This window comes from Salvelinus alpinus, chromosome 21, assembly GCF_045679555.1.
Source record: "Salvelinus alpinus chromosome 21, SLU_Salpinus.1, whole genome shotgun sequence".
NCBI classification, from domain to species: domain Eukaryota; kingdom Metazoa; phylum Chordata; class Actinopteri; order Salmoniformes; family Salmonidae; genus Salvelinus; species Salvelinus alpinus.
This window is the reverse complement of record NC_092106.1, coordinates 42,864,528-42,885,032: the sequence shown is the minus strand read 5'-3', so window position 1 is coordinate 42,885,032 and position 20,505 is coordinate 42,864,528. Positions and strand designations below refer to the sequence as shown.

The 20,505-nt window shown below is 46.7% G+C and overlaps 1 protein-coding gene across 1 annotated transcript in view; it reads right to left on the bottom strand.

Moving 5' to 3' along the window:
* Positions 1 to 20,505, bottom strand: part of nectin1b (nectin cell adhesion molecule 1b) — a 137,053-nt gene that overhangs the window by 22,054 nt on the left and 94,494 nt on the right. The window contains exons 4-5 of the mRNA XM_071357951.1: positions 19,776 to 19,893; positions 13,133 to 13,284 (exon numbers count right to left, since the gene is read on the bottom strand). Coding sequence (XP_071214052.1) covers positions 13,133 to 13,284; positions 19,776 to 19,893 — 270 coding nt within the window. The remainder of the gene's footprint in view (positions 1 to 13,132; positions 13,285 to 19,775; positions 19,894 to 20,505) is intronic.

The following is a 20,505-nucleotide window of genomic DNA, read 5'->3' as shown; positions in this document are numbered from 1 at the left end:
GTGTCTGTCTCTCCCTCTGTGTCTGTCTCTCCCTCTGTGTCTGTCTCTCCCTCTGTGTCTGTCTCTCACTCTCTGTCTGTCTGTCTCTCCCTCTTTCTCTCTTTGCCTCTCTTTCTCTCCCTCTATATCTTTCTGTGTATCTCTTTCTCTCTCTCCCTCTCTCACTCTTTCTCTCCCTCTGTCTCTTTCTGTCTTTCTCTCCCTCTCTCTCCCTCTCTTTCTGTCTCTAGCCTCCTTCTTTACATCTCTTCTAATACAGAGTAACATTTGATCATCCTTTATGTTTCTACAACTGGCAGGTTACATCGCCATGTCAATCTGAGAATCTAAAATACAATGTAACAAACCCCCTCTACAACATGTCCCCTTGACAAACCTCCTCTACAACATGTCCCCTTGACAAACCCCTCTACAACATGTCCCCTTGACAAACCTCCCCTACAAAATGTCCCCTTGACAAACCCCCTCTACAACATGTCCCCTTGACAAACCCCCTCTACAACATGTCCCCTTGACAAACCTCCTCTACAACATGTCCCCTTGACAAACCCCTCTACAACATGTCCCCTTGACAATCCCCCTCTACAACATGTCCCCTTGACGAAACCCCCTCTACAACATGTCCCCTTGACAAACCTCCTCTACAACATGTCCCCTTGACAAACCTCCTCTACAACATGTCCCCTTGACAAACCCCCTCTACAACATGTCCTCTTGACAAACCCCTCTACAACATGTCCCCTTGACAAACCTCCTCTACAACATGTCCCATTGACAAACCCCTCTACAACATGTCCCCTTGACAAACCCCCTCTACAACATGTCCCCTTGACAAACCCCCTCTACAACATGTCCCCTTGACAAACCCCTCTACAACATGTCCCCTTGACAAACCCCCTCTACAACATGTCCCCTTGACAAACCCCCTCTACAACATGTCCCCTTGACAAACCCCTCTACAACATGTCCCCTTAACAAACCCCCTCTACAACATGTTCCCTTGACAAACCCCTCTACAACATGTCCCCTTGACAAACCCCTCTACAACATGTCCCCTTGATAAACCCCCTCTACAACATGTCCCCTTGACAAACCTCCTCTACAACATGTCCCCTTGACAAACCCCTCTACAACATGTCCCCTTGACAAACCCCCTCTACAACATGTCCCCTTGACAAACCTCCCCTACAACATGTCCCCTTGACAAACCTCCCCTACAACATGTCCCCTTGACAAACCCCCTCTACAACATGTCCCCTTGACAAACCCCCTCTACAACATGTCCCCTTGACAAACCCCCTCTACAACATGTCCCCTTGACAAACCCCTCTACAACATGTCCCCTTGACAAACCCCCTCTACAACATGTTCCCTTGACAAACCCCTCTACAACATGTCCCCTTGACAAAATGTCCCCTTGACAAACCCCTCTACAACATGTCCCCTTGATAAACCCCCTCTACAACATGTCCCCTTGACAAACCTCCTCTACAACATGTCCCCTTGACAAACCCCTCTACAACATGTCCCCTTGACAAACCCCCTCTACAACATGTCCCCTTGACAAACCTCCCCTACAACATGTCCCCTTGACAAACCCCCTCTACAACATGTCCCCTTGACAAACCCCCTCTACACCATGTCCCCTTGACAAACCCCTCTACAACATGTCCCCTTGACAAACCCCTCTACAGCATGTCCCCTTGACAAACCCAATCTACAACATGTCCCCTTGACAAACCCCTCTACAACATGTCCCCTTGACAAAATGTCCCCTTAACAAACCCCTCTACAACATGTCCCCTTGATAAACCCCCTCTACAACATGTCCCCTTGACAAACCTCCTCTACAACATGTCCCCTTGACAAACCCCTCTACAACATGTCCCCTTGACAAACCCCCTCTACAACATGTCCCCTTGACAAACCTCCCCTACAACATGTCCCCTTGACAAACCCTCTCTACAACATGTCCCCTTGACAAACCTCCTCTACAACATGTCCCCTTGACAAACCCCCTCTACAACATGTCCCCTTGATAAACCCCCTCTACAACATGTCCCCTTGACAAACCTCCTCTACAACATGTCCCCTTGACAAACCCCCTCTACAACATGTCCCCTTGACAAACCCCCTCTACACCATGTCCCCTTGACAAACCCCTCTACAACATGTCCCCTTGACAAACCCCTCTACAGCATGTCCCCTTGACAAACCCCCTCTACAACATGTCCCCTTGACAAACCCCCTCTACAACATGTCCCCTTGACAAACCTCCTCTACAACATGTCCCCTTGACAAACCCCCTCTACAACATGTCCCCTTGACAAACCCCCTCTACAACATGTCCCCTTGACAAACCCCCTCTACAACATGTCCCCTTGACAAACCTCCCCTACAACAGGTCCCCTTGACAAACCCCCTCTACAACATGTCCCCCTGACAAACCCCCTCTACAACATGTCCCCTTGACAAACCCCCTCTACAACATGTCCCCTTGACAAACCCCCTCTACAACATGTCCCCTTGACAAACCCCCTCTACAACATGTCCCCTTGACAAACCCCCTCTACAACATGTCCCCTGGACAAACCCCCTCTACAACATGTCCCCTGGACAAACCCCCTCTACAACATGTCCCCTGGACAAACCCCCTCTACAACATGTCCCCTTGACAAACCCCCTCTACAACATGTCCCCTTGACAAACCTCCTCTACAACATGACCCCTTGACAAACCCCCTCTACAACATGTCCCCTTGACAAACCCCCTCTACAACATGTCCCCTTGACAAACCTCCTCTACAACATGTCCCCTTGACAAACCCCCTCTACAACATGTCCCCTTGACAAACCTCCCCTACAACATGTCCCCTTGACAAACCCCCTCTACAACATGTCCCCTTGACAAACCCCCTCTACAACATGTCCCCTTGACAAACCCCCTCTACAACATGTCCCCTTGACAAACCTCCTCTACAACATGTCCCCTTGACAAACCTCCTCTACAACATGTCACCTTGACAAACCCCCTCTACAACATGTCCCCTTGACAAACGTCCTCTACAACATGTCCCATTGACAAACCCCTTCTACAACATGTCCCCTTGACAAACCCCCTCTACAACATGTCCCCTTGACAAACCCCCTCTACAACATGTCCCCTTGACAAACCCCCTCTACAACATGTCCCCTTGACAAACCCCCTCTACAACATGTCCCCTTGACAAACCCCTCTACAACATGTCTCCTTGACAAACCCCTCTACAACATGTCCCCTTGACAAACCCCCTCTACAACATGTCCCCTTGACAAACCCCTTCTACAACATGTCCCCTTGACAAACCCCCTCTACATGTCCCCTTGACAAACCCCCTCTACAACATGTCCCCTTGACAAACCCCCTCTACAACATGTCCCCTTGACAAACCCCCTCTACAACATGTCCTCTTGACACCCCCCTTTACAACATGTCCCCTTGACAAACCCCCTCTACAACATGTCCCCTTGACAAACCCCCTCTACAACATGCCGCCTTGACAAACCCCTTCTACAACATGTCCCCTTGACAAACCCCTTCTACAACATGTCCCCTTGACAAACCCCCTCTACAACATGTCACCTTGACAAACCCCCTCTACAACATGTCCCCTTGACAAACCTCCTCTACAACATGTCCCATTGACAAACCCCTTCTACAACATGTCCCCTTGACAAACCCCCTCTACAACATGTCCCCTTGACAAACCCCCTCTACAACATGTCCCCTTGATAAACCCCCTCTACAACATGTCCCCTTGACAAACCTCCTCTACAACATGTCCCCTTGACAAACCCCCTCTACAACATGTCCCCTTGACAAACCCCCTCTACAACATGTCCCATTGACAAACCCCTTCTACAACATGTCCCCTTGACAAACCCCCTCTACAACATGTCCCCTTGACAAACCCCCTCTACAACATGTCCCCTTGACAAACCCCTTCTACAACATGTCCCCTTGACAAACCCCCTCTACAACATGTCCCCTTGACAAACCCCCTCTACAACATGTCCCCTTGACAAACCTCCCCTACAACATGTCCCCTTGACAAACCCCCTCTACAACATGTCCCCTTGACAAACCCCCTCTACAACATGTCCCCTTGACAAACCCCCTCTACAACATGTCCCCTTGACAAACCTCCTCTACAACATGTCCCCTTGACAAACCTCCTCTACAACATGTCCCCTTGACAAACCCCCTCTACAACATGTCCCCTTGACAAACGTCCTCTACAACATGTCCCCTTGACAAACCCCCTCTACAACATGTCCCCTTGACAAACCCCCTCTACAACATGTCCCCTTGACAAACCCCCTCTACAACATGTCCCCTTGACAAACCCCCTCTACAACATGTCCCCTTGACAAACCCCCTCTACAACATGTCCCCTTGACAAACCCCTCTACAACATGTCTCCTTGACAAACCCCTCTACAACATGTCCCCTTGACAAACCCCCTCTACAACATGTCCCCTTGACAAACCCCTTCTACAACATGTCCCCTTGACAAACCCCCTCTACATGTCCCCTTGACAAACCCCCTCTACAACATGTCCCCTTGACAAACCCCCTCTACAACATGTCCCCTTGACAAACCCCCTCTACAACATGTCCTCTTGACACCCCCCTTTACAACATGTCCCCTTGACAAACCCCCTCTACAACATGTCCCCTTGACAAACCCCCTCTACAACATGCCGCCTTGACAAACCCCTTCTACAACATGTCCCCTTGACAAACCCCTTCTACAACATGTCCCCTTGACAAACCCCCTCTACAACATGTCACCTTGACAAACCCCCTCTACAACATGTCCCCTTGACAAACCTCCTCTACAACATGTCCCATTGACAAACCCCTTCTACAACATGTCCCCTTGACAAACCCCCTCTACAACATGTCCCCTTGACAAACCCCCTCTACAACATGTCCCCTTGATAAACCCCCTCTACAACATGTCCCCTTGACAAACCTCCTCTACAACATGTCCCCTTGACAAACCCCCTCTACAACATGTCCCCTTGACAAACCCCCTCTACAACATGTCCCATTGACAAACCCCTTCTACAACATGTCCCCTTGACAAACCCCCTCTACAACATGTCCCCTTGACAAACCCCCTCTACAACATGTCCCCTTGACAAACCCCTTCTACAACATGTCCCCTTGACAAACCCCCTCTACAACATGTCCCCTTGACAAACCCCCTCTACAACATGTCCCCTTGACAAACCCCCTCTACAACATGTCCCCTTGACAAATCCCCTCTACAACATGTCCCCTTGACAAACCCCCTCTACAACCTGATTTTGAACAAAATGACCTGGAAGGATTCCCACTACCAAAGATTCTTATTCCCAACGACTATAGAGCAAATGCTCTGGCAAACCCACCACCAGCAAAAGAAGCACAACAGAAACCTGAAAACACCATCCAACCTGGAACTGAGGGAGTAATGTTAAGTCTGAAGCTACTTTTAAAGCCAAGACGAAAAATAAATTACAATAATCCTATTTTACTTTCTAAGGACTGAATGCTAAGTTAAAGCTACCAAGCTTCCTAAGACAGAACAGATCTGACTGCAACTTCAATTAGCATTCACGTGTGAAGTGAGAGGTGTCAAAGCCCTTGAGCCCAACGAAGGCAGGAGAGTTTCACAGCCTCCCCCACCCAAATGCAGAGGCCTTTGAAGCCCCCTCCCTCTGTACAGAGGTCATTACAACACAGTACCCCCTGGATGTAAAAAATGGGAAGTCAGGAAAAGAGTACAAAAAAAGGTAATTGTGAACACTCCAGAGACACTTTTTGCTTCCTATTAAAAAATGTGAATGTAAGCAACTTAATCTTCCGCAAATACCAGTGCTATATTAACACACTGCCCCTCTGTTAAGGGGGGGGGGGGGTGTTAGTGATGGGTGGAAACCTAGGATACTAGACAATGAGGACTCTGAGTCAATGTCAACCTGAACAGTCGTGGCCAAACGTTTTGAGAATGACACATATACTAATTTCCAAAAGTCTTCGCCTCACTGTGCGTGCAGATGCACTCACACCTGCCTGCTGCCATTCCTGAGCAAGCTCTCTACTGGTGGTGCCCCGATCCTGCAGCTGAATCAACTTTAGGAGACGGTCCTGGCGCTTGCTGGACTTTTTTGGGCGCCCTGAAGCCTTCTTCACAACAGTTGAACCACTCTCCTTGAAGTTCTTCATGATCCAATACATGGTTGATTTAGGTGCAATCTTACTGGCAGCCTGTGAAGCCCTTTTGTGCAAAGCAATGATGACAGCACGTGTTTCCTTGCAGGTAACCATGGTTGACAGAGGAAGAACAATGATTCCAAGCACCACCCTCCTTTTGAAGCTTCCAGTCTGTGATTCAAACTCAATCAGCATGCCAGAGTGATCTCCAGCCTTGTCCTCGTCAACACTCACACCTGTGTTAACGAGAGAATCACTGACATGATGTCAGCTGGTCCTTTTGTGGCAGGGATGAAATGCAGTGGACATTTTTGAGGGGGGGGGGGGATTCAGTTCATTTGCATGGCAAAGAGGGACTTTGCAATTAATTGCAATTCATCTGATCACTCTTCATAACATTCTGGAGTATATGCAAATTGCCATCATACAAACTGAGACAGCAGACTTTGTGAAAATGAATATTTGTGTCATTCTCAAAACGTTTGGCCACGCCTGTCTGGAACAGTAACGGTAGAAAGAGGGAATGCGCCAGGAGAAGCTCTCTCCTGAGAAAGACTCCCCCACCCTGAGCCAGGAGAAGCTCTCTCCTGAGAAAGAATCCCCCACCCTGAGCCAGGAGAAGCTCTCTCCTGAGAAAGACTCCCCCACCCTGAGCCAGGAGAAGCTCTCTCCTGAGAAAGACTCCCCCACCCTGAGCCAGGAGAAGCTCTCTCCTGAGAAAGACTCCCCCACCCTGAGCCAGGAGAAGCTCTCTCCTGAGAAAGACTCCCCCACCCTGAGCCAGGAGAAGCTCTCTCCTGAGAAAGACTCCCCCACCCTGAGCCAGGAGAAGCTCTCTCCTGAGAAAGACTCCCCCACCCTGAGCCAGGAGAAGCTCTCTCCTGAGAAAGACTCCCCCACCCTGAGCCAGGAGAAGCTCTCTCCTGAGAAAGACTCCCCCACCCTGAGCCAGGAGAAGCTCTCTCCTGAGAAAGACTCCCCCACCCTGAGCCAGGAGAAGCTCTCTCCTGAGAAAGACTCCCCCACCCTGAGCCAGGAGAAGCTCTCTCCTGAGAAAGACTCCCCCACCCTGAGCCAGGAGAAGCTCTCTCCTGAGAAAGACTCCCCCACCCTGAGCCAGGAGAAGCTCTCTCCTGAGAAAGACTCCCCCACCCTGAGCCAGGAGAAGCTCTCTCCTGAGAAAGACTCCCCCACCCTGAGCCAGGAGAAGCTCTCTCCTGAGAAAGACTCCCCCACCCTGAGCCAGGAGAAGCTCTCTCCTGAGAAAGACTCCCCCACCCTGAGCCAGGAGAAGCTCTCTCCTGAGAAAGACTCCCCCACCCTGAGCCAGGAGAAGCTCTCTCCTGAGAAAGACTCCCCCACCCTGAGCCAGGAGAAGCTCTCTCCTGAGAAAGACTCCCCCACCCTGAGCGAGTCAAACCAGACCTCTTCATTAGGAAAAACACAGACGAGCTGTGCAATCTCTGTAACCACAAAGAATTTGAAAACAAAACCCAATTTTGATAAACTCCCATATATATATTGGGAAAAATGTCTTCATAATTTTGGATCATCTGTGAGTGTAATGTTTACTGTAGATTTGTATTGTTTATTTCACATGTGTTTATTATCTACATCACTTGCTTTGACAATGTTAACATATGTTTCCCATGCCAATAAAGCCCCTTAAATTGAAATTGAATTGAGACAGAGAGAGACAAAGAGAGGGGGAGAGAGAGAGAGAGAGAGAGAGAGAGAGAGAGAGAGCAGGAGAGACAGAGAGAGAGAGAGGGAGAGAGTGGGGGAGAGATAGGGAGAGAATGAGAGAGAGAGACAGAGAGGGAGAGACAGAGACAGAGAGAGAGAGAGAGTGGGGGAGAGAGAGAGAGACAGAGAGAGAGATAGAGAGAGAGAGAGAGAGACAGAGAGACAGACAGAGAGACAGACAGAGAGAGACAGAGAGAGAGAGAGAGAGAGAGAGAGAGAGAGAGAGAGAGAGAGAGAGAGAGAGACAGACAGAGAGACAGAGAGAGACAGAGAGAGAGAGAGAGCGAGAGAGAGAGAAAACTCTCTGTTCTAGGCCCTTACATGCACAGACTGAACTATGTTGTGCAGTAGACTATAGGCCCAATGCATTATCATATTGGTTATGCAGTAGACTACAGGCCCAATGCATTATCATATTGGTTATGCAGTAGACTACAGGCCCAATGCATTATCATATTGGTTATGCAGTAGACTACAGGCCCAATGCATTATCACTGGGGTTTATGCAGTAGACTATAGGCCCAATGCATTATCATATTGGTTATGCAGTAGACTACAGGTCCAGTGCATTATCACTGGGGTTTATGCAGTAGACTATAGGCCCAATGCATTATCATATTGGTTATGCAGTAGACTATAGGCCCAATGCATTATCACTGGGGTTTATGCAGTAGACTACAGGTCCAATGCATTATCACTGAGGTTTGTGCAGTAGACTACATGCCCAATGCATTATCATATTGGTTATGCAGTAGACTACAGGCCCAATGCATTATCACTGGGGTTTATGCAGTAGACTATAGGCCCAATGCATTATCATATTGGTTATGCAGTAGACTACAGGCCCAATGCATTATCATATTGGTTATGCAGTAGACTACAGGTCCAATGCATTATCACTGGGGTTTATGCAGTAGACTATAGGCCCAATGCATTATCATATTGGTTATGCAGTAGACTATAGGCCCAATGCATTATCACTGGGGTTTATGCAGTAGACTACAGGTCCAATGCATTATCACTGGGGTTTATGCAGTAGACTACATGCCCAATGCATTATCACTGGGGTTTATGCAGTAGACTACAGGTCCAATGCATTATCACTGGGGTTTATGCAGTAGACTACATGCCCAATGCATTATCATATTGGTTATGCTTAAATTGCCCTGACAATGTTGTTCTTCTCAGACAATTTTGTAATCATGTAAAAAAATGTGGGTATGAAATCACACTGTGGGGAGTGTGATGGTCAGTCTGTAGGGAGGGAGCATCTGATGGTCAGTCTGTAGGGAGGTCAGTCTGTAGGGAGGGAGCATCTGATGGTCAGTCTGTAGGGAGGGAGCAGCAGTGAGGCTGTGCATCTCTCCCTCCCTCCTCTCTCCCTCCCTCCTCTCTCCCTCCCTCCTCTCTCTCTCCCTCCCTCCTCCCTCCCTCCCTCCTCTCTCTCTCCCTCCCTCCTCCCTCCCTCCTCTCTCTCTCCCTCCCTCCTCCCTCCCTCCTTCCTCCCTCCCTCCCTCCCTCCTCTCTCTCTCCCTCCCTCCCTCCCTCCCTCCTCTCTCCCTCCCTCCTCCCTCCCTCCTCTCTCCCTCCCTCCTCTCTCCCTCCTCTCTCCCTCCCTCCCCTCTCCCTCCCTCCCTCCCTCCCTCCTCTCTCCCTCCTCTCTCCCTCCTCCCTCCCTCCTCTCTCCCTCCCTCCTCTCTCCCTCCCTCCCTCCCTCCTCTCTCCCTCCCCCCCTCTCTCCCTCCCTCCCTCCCTCCCTCCTCTCTCCCTCCCCCCCTCCCTCCTCCCTCCCTCCCTTCTCTCTCCCTCCCTCCTCTCTCCCTCCCTCCTCTCTCCCTCCCTCCTCTCTCTCTCCCTCCCTACGGGGAGAAAAGGGGAGACAGTCTTCTAGCTAAGTCAGAATGCATTATTTCTGCCTCATGCACCAATTCATGTTGTTACTCCTATGACCAGAGAAAGTGAAACATTCCTTGAAAAAAAAGACACAAGCCGCTAAAAATAACTACCCAAGCTTTGAACAAGTACTGTGAAGGTTAGTACTGTAAAGGTTAGTAATGTAAAGGTTAGTAATGTAAAGGTTAGTAATGTAAAGGTTAGTAATGTAAAGGTTATTACAGTGAAGGTTCGTACTGTAAAGGTTAGTACTGTGAAGGTTAGTACTGTAAAGGTTAGTAATGTAAAGGTTAGTAATGTAAAGGTTAGTAATGTAAAGGTTAGTAATGTAAAGGTTATTACAGTGAAGGTTCGTACTGTAAAGGTTAGTACTGTGAAGGTTATGTCATGTGGAAGAGAGGGGTCAGAGACATTAAGGGATGTGTAACATTCAGTAGAGGGACAGTTATGTCATGTGGAAGAGAGGGGTCAGAGACATTAAGGGGATGTGTAACATTCAGTAGAGGGACAGTTATGTCATGTGGAAGAGAGGGGTCAGAGACATTAAGGGGATGTGTAACATTCAGTAGAGGAGGGACAGTTATGTCATGTGGAAGAGACGGGTCAGAGTCATTAAGGGATGTGTAACATTCAGTAGAGGAGGGACAGTTATGTCATGTGGAAGAGAGGGGTCAGAGTCATTAAGGGGATGTGTAACATTCAGTAGAGGAGGGACAGTTATGTCATGTGGAAGAGAGGGGTCAGAGTCATTAAGGGATGTGTAACATTCAGTAGAGGAGGGACAGTTATGTCATGTGGAAGAGAGGGGTCAGAGACATTAAGGGATGTGTAACATTCAGTAGAGGGACAGTTATGTCATGTGGAAGAGAGGGGTCAGAGTCATTAAGGGATGTTTAACATTCAGTAGAGGGACAGTTATGTCATGTGGAAGAGAGGGTTTAGAGTCATTAAGGGATGTGTAACATTCAGTAGAGGAGGGACAGTTATGTCATGTGGAAGAGAGGGGTCAGAGACATTAAGGGATGTGTAACATTCAGTAGAGGAGGGACAGTTATGTCATGTGGAAGAGAGGGGTCAGAGACATTAAGGGATGTGTAACATTCAGTAGAGGAGGGACAGTTATGTCATGTGGAAGAGAGGGGTCAGAGACATTAAGGGATGTGTAACATTCAGTAGAGGAGGGACAGTTATGTCATGTGGAAGAGAGGGGTCAGAGACATTAAGGGATGTGTAACATTCAGTAGAGGAGGGACAGTTATGTCATGTGGAAGAGAGGGGTCAGAGACATTAAGGGATGTGTAACATTCAGTAGAGGGACAGTTATGTCATGTGGAAGAGAGGGGTCAGAGTCATTAAGGGATGTGTAACATTCAGTAGAGGGACAGTTATGTCATGTGGAAGAGAGGGGTCAGAGTCATTAAGGGATGTGTAACATTCAGTAGAGGGACAGTTATGTCATGTGGAAGAGAGGGGTCAGAGACATTAAGGGATGTGTAACATTCAGTAGAGGAGGGACAGTTATGTCATGTGGAAGAGAGGGGTCAGAGACATTAAGGGATGTGTAACATTCAGTAGAGGAGGGACAGTTATGTCATGTGGAAGAGAGGGGTCAGAGTCATTAAGCTGTCATTCTTGTATATTTTTTTCATGAATGTGTGATGTTCTGTCTGTGAATGTGTGATGTTCTGTCTGTGAATGTGTGATGTTCTGCCTATGCCGTATCATGAATGAGAAAATGCATCCCATAACACTTGAACATGGAAATATCTGTTATATCATTAAGCCTACAGTAGCAGCCAGTGTGTGGTGTTCAATGGAGGCCTACATTGCATGATACTTTTGAGGGGAAAAAATCATGCAGGGCTTGACAATAACCCTCAGACAAGGAGGTAACTGAAAATGTTGTGTTGTTTTATGCAAGAAACCATTTGACAAAATAAAATGCATTATTATTCCCATACCATTATTACAGAGAATCAGACAAATATTGCTACCCTCTGTCTATTGGCTACTGAGCTTATTCAAGCCCGTCTCAAAATACAACACTGCCCCTTTAAGACAGAAAAAAGCTCTTTACCTGACTTGCTTTTCAAAGATGTCTAGAAATGTACACGTCTTGTGCTCTTGTAGAAAGCAATCACTCCCTTATTGCTGACTACAAATGATCTATAACTGGGCTAATAACTCACTAACTGGCAAATTATATTACCAAATATGCACACGTAGCTACATGCAGCTCTCGCTTTGATCTCAAAACAAGTGCATCTACTCACGACCACTCATGCTCTAAACACAGTCCAGTTCAAATTAAATGGCACAGATCCATATATGGCAATGGTCTATTTGCATTTAGGCCTACTGCTGACCATACATTCTCACTATGTGAGATAACCAAGTAGGTTACTGGCAATACAGAGCAGAGAAAAACCAGAAGCCCAGAGCAGAGAGAAACCAGAAGCCCAGAGCAGAGAAACCAGAAGCCCAGAGCAGAGAAACCAGAAGCCCAGAGCAGAGAAACCAGAAGCCCAGAGCAGAGAAACCAGAATCCCAGAGCAGAGAAACCAGAAGCCCAGAGCAGAGAGAAACCAAAAGCCCAGAGCAGAGAGAAACCAAAAGCCCAGAGCAGAGAAACCAGAAGCCCAGAGTAGTGAGAAACCAGAAGCCCAGAGCATAGAAACCAGAAGCCCAGAGCATAGAAACCAGAAGCCCAGAGCATAGAAACCAGAAGCCCAGAGCATAGAAACCAGAAGCCCAGAGTAGTGAGAAACCAGAAGCCCAGAGCAGAGAAACCAGCAGCCCAGAGCAGAGAGAAACCAGAAGCCCAGAGCAGAGAGAAACCAGAAGCCCAGAGCAGAGAGAAACCAGAAGCCCAGAGCAGAGAGAAACCAGAAGCCCAGAGCAGAGAAACCAAAAGCCCAGAGCAGAGAGAAACCAGAATCCCAGAGCAGAGAGAAACCAGAAGCCCAGAGCAGAGAAACCAGAAGCCCAGAGCAGAGAAACCAGAAGCCCAGAGCAGAGAAACCAGAATCCCAGAGCAGAGAAACCAGAAGCCCAGAGCAGAGAGAAACCAGCAGCCCAGAGCAGAGAAACCAGCAGCCCAGAGCAGAGAGAAACCAGAAGCCCAGAGCAGAGAAACCAGAAGCCCAGAGCAGAGAGAAACCAGAAGCCCAGAGCAGAGAAACCAGAAGCCCAGAGCAGAGAAACCAGAATCCCAGAGCAGAGAAGAAGCTTGTACCAGTGGGTCACCTACCAGTAACATTAACCTGGACCAGACCAGTACGAGTCCCGATCCCATTGGTGGCAGCACACACGTACGTCCCAGCTAGCTCATAGGTCACCGCGCCCTTGAAGATCAGAGAGTTGTTACGAATCTCCACGGTGCTGGGAAGAGATCCATTTACCCTGTAGAAGAGAGGAGCAAGATAGGGTGTTAAAGATCCTAGTGTTCACACCTCTTTAATACCCTAGTGGCCACACCTCTTATCACCCTACTGGCCACACCTCTTATCACCCTGTAGAAGAGAGGAGCAAGATAGGGTGTTAAAGATCCTAGTGTTCAAACCTCTTTAATACCCTAGTGGTCACAATTCCTATCACACCTCTTTTACACCCTACTGGCCACACCTCTTATCACCCTAGTGACCACAATTCCTATCACACCTATTTTACGCCCTAGTGGCCACACCTCCTATCACACCTCTTTTACACCCTAGTGGCCACACCTCTTTTACACCCTACTGGCCACACCTCTTATCACACCCTAGTGGTCACATCTCTTTAACACCCTAGTGGTCACACCTCGTATCAAACCTCTTTAACACCCTAGTGGTCACATCTCTTTAACACCCTAGTGGTCACATCTCATTAACACCCTAGTGGTCACACCTCTTATCAAACCTCTTTAACACCCTAGTGGTCACATCTCTTTAACACCCTAGTGGGTCACATCTCTTTAACACCCTAGTGGGTCACATCTCTTTAACACCCTAGTGGTCACACCTCTTATCAAACCTCTTTAACACCCTAGTGGTCACATCTCTTTAACACCCTAGTGGTCACATCTCATTAACACCCTAGTGGTCACATCTCATTAACACCCTAGAGGCAAAGAGGCACTGAGTTTAAATAGAACTGTTAGGCCAAAATGACCATTGCTATGTTTGGAGGAAAAAGTGTGAGACTTGCAAGCCGAAGAACACTATCCCAACCGTGAAGCACAGGGGTGGCAGCATCATGTTGTGGGGGTGCTTTGCTGCAGGGCGGACTGGTGCACTTCACAAAAGAGATGGCATCATGTGGAAGGAAAATTATGTGGATATATTGAAGCGACATCTCAAGACATCAGTCAGGAAGTTAAAGCTTGGTCGCAAATGGGTCTTCCAAATGAACAATGACCCCAAGCATACTTCCAAAGTTGTGGCAAAATGGCTTAAGGACAACAAAGTCAAGGTATTGGAGTGGCCATCACAAAGCCCAGACCTCAATCCTATAGAACATTTGTGGGCAGAACTGAAAAAGCGTGTGTGAGCAAGGAGGCCTACAAACCTGACTCAGTTACACCAGCTCTGTCAGGAGGAATGGGCCCAAATTCACCCAAATTATTGTGGGAAGCTTGTGGAAGGCTACCAAAAACGTTTGACCTGGCTGTGTGTGTGTTTCTATAGCTATGAGCATGCCTATATCCTGGTCTGGCTGTGTGTGTGTGCGTGCGTGCGTCTGTGTGGAGCTCCTCTAGCAGCCCGGGGGAAACTTCACCACACGTTTGGAGTCTTGTTCCACCACAGCAATGTCCTCCTATCTGTCACCCAGCCTGCCCCTTCGTCTGTACACATAAATCTCTCTCTCTCCTCCTCCTCCTCACCCCATCCCTCTTTCTCCATCATCATCATCATCATCATCATCCATCTCCTCATCCTCCCTATCCTATCCTATGATATCATCTCTCTCTCTCTTTCCTCTGTCTTCACCATCTCTCTCTCTCTTCTACCCTCTCCAGTCTCCTCTTCCCCTGTAAAGAAACCTCTCTTTCTATATATCTCTCCCCCACCCTCCCTCTCTCTTCCTCCATCCCTCTCTCATTAATAGCCAGTCGTGGCAGGGCTACAGTGAGTTTGAACACAATGGTCTATTAATACGTTGACACTGTCCCTTACCCAGCCTTCAGTGAACAATTACTACGTTTATCTCTCAATTTCACTCTATAATTCTCTGCTTTTCACCCAGATATAGATGGTTCTGGTTCTGTTGTCAGAAGTGTTGTACTGGCTTGATATGTCACATGGCTTGATATTTGGACTGTGGTTAGATTTTTTGTTTATGCTCACATAGCCACCCTATGCATGATTTGTTAGTGTGGATCAAACCTAGCATTGTTTACTGAGAGGAGCACTTAGGGCCTGGAAAAAAAACATGAACATTTCTCCTTTCTCATCTCAACATACTGCTGTCTGTGTATATATTCTGCAGCACTGATCATTTGAAAGGCAACGTACTGAGGTCAACTCTTAGGTATGTCGTCCTAATCTATGGCTCCACCACTTCAACTGAAGCTAAAACTCCTCTCTCTCTCGCTCCCTGCTAAAGATGAAAAAGCTTTTACGATCCGCTCTAAAAATGGCACCAAGGAACATGGCTGACGTTTTTTCAATCTCCCAACCAATTGTGCCATTTTGAACTTATTTTTGAACTTATTTTGTACATAATGTTGCTGCTACCGTCTCTTGTGGCCGAAAATAACTTCTGGACATCAGAAAAGCGACTACTCACCGCGGACTGGAAGAAACTTTTTCCTTTAACGAGTCCGACGAGAAGGATATCCTGCTTTCAGTGGAACAGGCCCAGATCCCCGCATTTTGCGTGAAGAAAAGACACCGGAAAAGGGCCCGCAGATCAGGCTGCCTTCTGAGAATCCAGAGGCGAGCGAGTAAACTCCCACTGCCTTCCATTTTTTTGGCTAACATGCAATCATTGGGAAAATAAATTGATGACCTACAATTAAGATTATCCAACCAACGGGACATTAAAAACTGTAATATCTTATGTTTCACCGAGAAGTGGCTGAACGAAGATACGGACAATATAGGGCTGGATTTTCCACCAGCAGAACAGAGACTACGTCTGGTAAGACGAGGGGTGGGGGTGTGTCTCCTCGTCAATAACAACTGGTGTGTCTAATATTAAAGAAGTCATGAGGTATTGCTCGCCTGAGGTAGAGTGCATCATGATAAGCTGTAGACCACACTATCTACCAAGAGAGTTCTCATCTGTATTATTCGTAGCCGTCTATTTACCACCACAAGCTGATACTGGCACTAAGACCGCAACTCAACCAACTCTATAAGGTCATAAGCAAAGAAGAAAAAGCTCACCCAGAAGCGGCGCTCCTTGTGGCCGGGGACTTTAATGCAGGCAAACTTAAATCAGTTTTACCAAATTTTGACCAGCATGTCACAAGTGCAACCAGGGTGAAAATAAATCCTAGGACACCTTTACTCCACAAACAGATATGTATACAAAGCAAAGTAAATGCTTTGAGTCCAACTCGTTAAGAAAAACATCTTTGTCCAGTTGAGGTGATTAATTGATGTTCTGATATCCAGAAGCTATTTTCGGTCATAAGAGATGGTGGCAGAAACATTATGTACAAACCACCTTTACTCCACACACACAGATGCATACAAAGCTCTCCCTCACCCTCCTGATATCTGCTTACAAGGAAAAACTAAAGCAGGAAGTACCAGTGACTCGCTCAATATGGAAGTGGTCAGATGACACAGATGCTACAAGACTGTTTTGCTAGAGTGGAATATGTTCCGGGATTCATCCAATGGCATTGAGGAATTCACCACCTCAGTCATCGGCTTCATCAATAAGTGCATCGATGAAGTCGTCCCCACAGTGACTGGTACGTACCCCAACCAGAAGCCATGGATTAAAGGCAACATCTGCATCGAGCTAAAGGCTAGAGCTGCCGCTTTCAAGGAGCGGGAGACTAATCCGGACGCTTATAAGAAATCCTGCTATGGTGTAGGTGTCCTGGAGGACAGGTAGTTTGCCCACGGTGATGCGTTGTGCAGACCTCACTACCCTCTGGAGAGCCTTACGGTTGTGGGCGGAGCAGTTGCCGTACCAGGCGGTGATACAGCCCGACAGGATGCTCTCGATTGTGCCTCTGTAAAAGTTTGTGAGTGCTTTCGGTGACAAGCCGAATTTCTTCAGCCTCCTGAGGTTGAAGAGGCGTCTGACCAGAAGACCGCTTCGTCTGCCTCTTTTACAGCGTCGTTGTTTTGGTTTGCCGGCTGGGATCCGATCCATTGTCCTGGGTGGTGGGCAAAACAGAGGATCCGCTTCGGGAAAGTCGTATTCCTGGTCGTAATGTTGGTGAGTTGACGTTGCTCTTATATCCAATAGTTCCTCCCGACTGTATGTAATGAAACCTAAGATTACCTGGGGTAACGATGTAAGAAATAACAAGTAAAAAAACTAAATACTGCATAGTTTCTTAGGAACGCGAAGCGAGGCGGCCATCTCTGGAAACCACTGTCGGAAGTCAGATACTGTAGACTGTAGATAAAATAGACTAGATACTGTAGATAAGAGACTAGATACTGTAGATAAAATAGACTAGATACTGCAGATAATAGATTAGATACTGTAGATAAGAGACTAGATACTGTAGATAAAATAGACTAGATACTGTAGATAAAATAGACTAGATACTGTAGATAAAATAGACTAGAAACTGTAGATAAGAGACTAGATACTGTCGATAAAATAGACTATATACAGTAGATAAAAGACTATATATTGAAAATAAATTAGATATTGTAGATACAATAGACTAGAGACTATAGATAAAATAGACTAGATACTGTAGATAAGAGACTCTCACCGTGTGTAATCTACTAGTCTAACTGTCACCGTGTTGCCCATGCTTGCTGTAGATAATAATGTGTGTGTTGTTTTTTAGTCTCATTGTGCCTCCATCTCCAAGCCAAATCATAATTATATTGATGTATAAACAAACTGAGATGAATGAATGAAACACTGATCGAAAGAGTGCAAGAGGGGGAAAATACATCTTATTGCTTTATGTTTTTAAAATAAATGAGGTTCACCAGACCTCTCATATAACACAATTAAGTTGCGTCAGTTTCATTGCAGCGGTAAAGTGCATTAAGTGTTTAAGTCTTGAACAGGGTTTTTGAGTCTTATGCTTTTAAAACACAGAATTAATAAATCCATTCATTTCAGACCACTTGTTCAATTATCATGAGTTCCAAACCGTGGGCCCGTTTCTATACAGGACCAGTCAAAAGCTTTAGAGCACCTTCCAGGGTTTCTCTTTCTCTTTTACTATTTTCTACATTGTAGAATAATAATGAAGACATCAAAACTATGAAATAACACATGTAATTATGCATTAAACAAAAAAGTGTTAAACAAATCAAAATATATTTTAGATTCTTCAAAGTAGCCACCCTTTGCCTTGATGACAGCTTTGCACACTCTTGGCATTCTCTCAACCAGCTTAACCTGGTATCCTTTTCCAACAGTCTTGAAGGAGATCCCACATATGCTGAGCACTTGTTGGCTGCTTTTCCTTCACTGCAGTTCAACTCATCCCAAACCATCTCAATTGGGTTGAGGTCAGGAGATTGTGGAGGCCAGGTCATCTAATAAAGCACTGCATCCCTCTCCTTGGTCAAATAGCTCTTACACAGACTGGAGGTGTGTTGGGTCATTGTCCTGTTGAAAAACAAATGATAGTCCCACTAAGCCCAAACCAGATGGGATGGTGTATCGCTGCAGAATGCTGTGGTAGCCATGCTGGTTAAGTGTGGTGGGGGGGTGCTTTGTTGGTGACACAGACAGTGTCACCAACAAAGCACCCCCACACCATCACACCTCCTCCTCCATGCTTCACGGTGGGAACCACACATGTGGAGATCATCCATTCACCTACTCCGAGTCTCACAAAGATATAGCAGTTGGAACCAAATATCTCAAATTTGGACTCATCAGACCAAAGAACAGATTTCCACCGGTCTAATGTCCATTGTTCGTGTTTCTTGGCCCAAACAAGTCTCTTCTTCTTATTGGTGTCCTTTAGTATTGGTTTCTTTGCAGCAATTTGACCATGAAGGCCTGATTCAAGCAGTCTCCTCTGAACAGTTGATGTCGAGACGTGTCTGTTACTTGAACTCTGTAAAGCATATATTTGGGCTGCAATTTGAGGTGCAGTTAATTGCCGATTTCTGAGTCTGGTAACACTAATGAACGTATCCTCTGCAGCAGAGGTAACTCTAGGTCTTCCTTTCCTGTGGCGGTCCTCATGAGAGTCAATTTCATCATAGGGCTTGATGGTTTTTGTGACTGCACTTGAAGAAACTTTCAAAGTTCTTGAAATTTTCCGGATTGACTGACCTTCATGTCTTAAAGTAATGATGGACTGTTGTTTCTCTTTGCTTATTTGAGCTGATCTTGCCATAAAATGGACTTGGTATTTTACTAAATAGGGCTATCTTCTGTATACCACCTCAACCTTGTCACAACACAACTGATTGGCTCAAACGCCAATCAAAGATATTCCACAAATTGGTTACTACATGATTCCATATGTGTTATTTCATAATTTTGATGTCGTCACTATTATTCTACAATAGTAAAAAAAAAACTTGAAAAAAACTTGAATGAGTAGGTGTGTCCAAACTCTTGACTGGTACTGTTTATGAAACAAATAGATTTCATACAATAATGTGCATTAAGTCTTTAAGTCTTGAACACGTTTTTTTAGAATGTATGTTACCTACACTTCAAGCTTTCTTTGTACCCCCTACCCATTTCAAACAGACAACCTGAACCTGTGAACAGAAGGTCGAAAGAAGACTTACACTTTCCACTGGTAGACGGTGACAGGAGGGTTAGCGTCAGCTCTGCAGGTGAGGCTGACATCCTGACGGTCCAGGTACCAGTTACCATCGAAGCCCTCGATCTTCACCTCCGGTTCATCTGTCAGAGAGAGAGAGAGATGGTGTCAGAAGAGTACAGTATGTTTCTCATTCCACACTGCTGAGTCGAGCCTGGTTACCTATTCACCATGTTGCTGGAACGGACAATGACAATAGAATAGTACAGACGGTCTCTCAATCACTCAGCCTCATACCGACTGTGTTTCCAACACTAAGGGACAGAGAGATGGTGTCAGAATAGTACAGTATTGTCTGATTCACACGACCTGAACCATATTGTACACATATATACATTTTCTTTATTTTCTCTAGAGATCACCACACTACCCTCTAGAGATCATCACACTACCCTCTAGAGATCACCACACTACCCTCTAGAGATCACCACACTACCCTCTAGAGGATCACCACACTACCCTCTAGAGGATCACCACACTACCCTCTAGAGATCACCACACTACCCTCTAGAGATCACCACACTACCCTCTAGAGATCACCACACTACCCTCTAGAGATCACCACACGACCCTCTAGAGATCACCACACGACCCTCTAGAGATCACCACACGACCCTCTAGAGATCACCACACTACCCTCTAGAGATCACCACACTACCCTCTAGAGATCACCACACTACCCTCTAGAGATCACC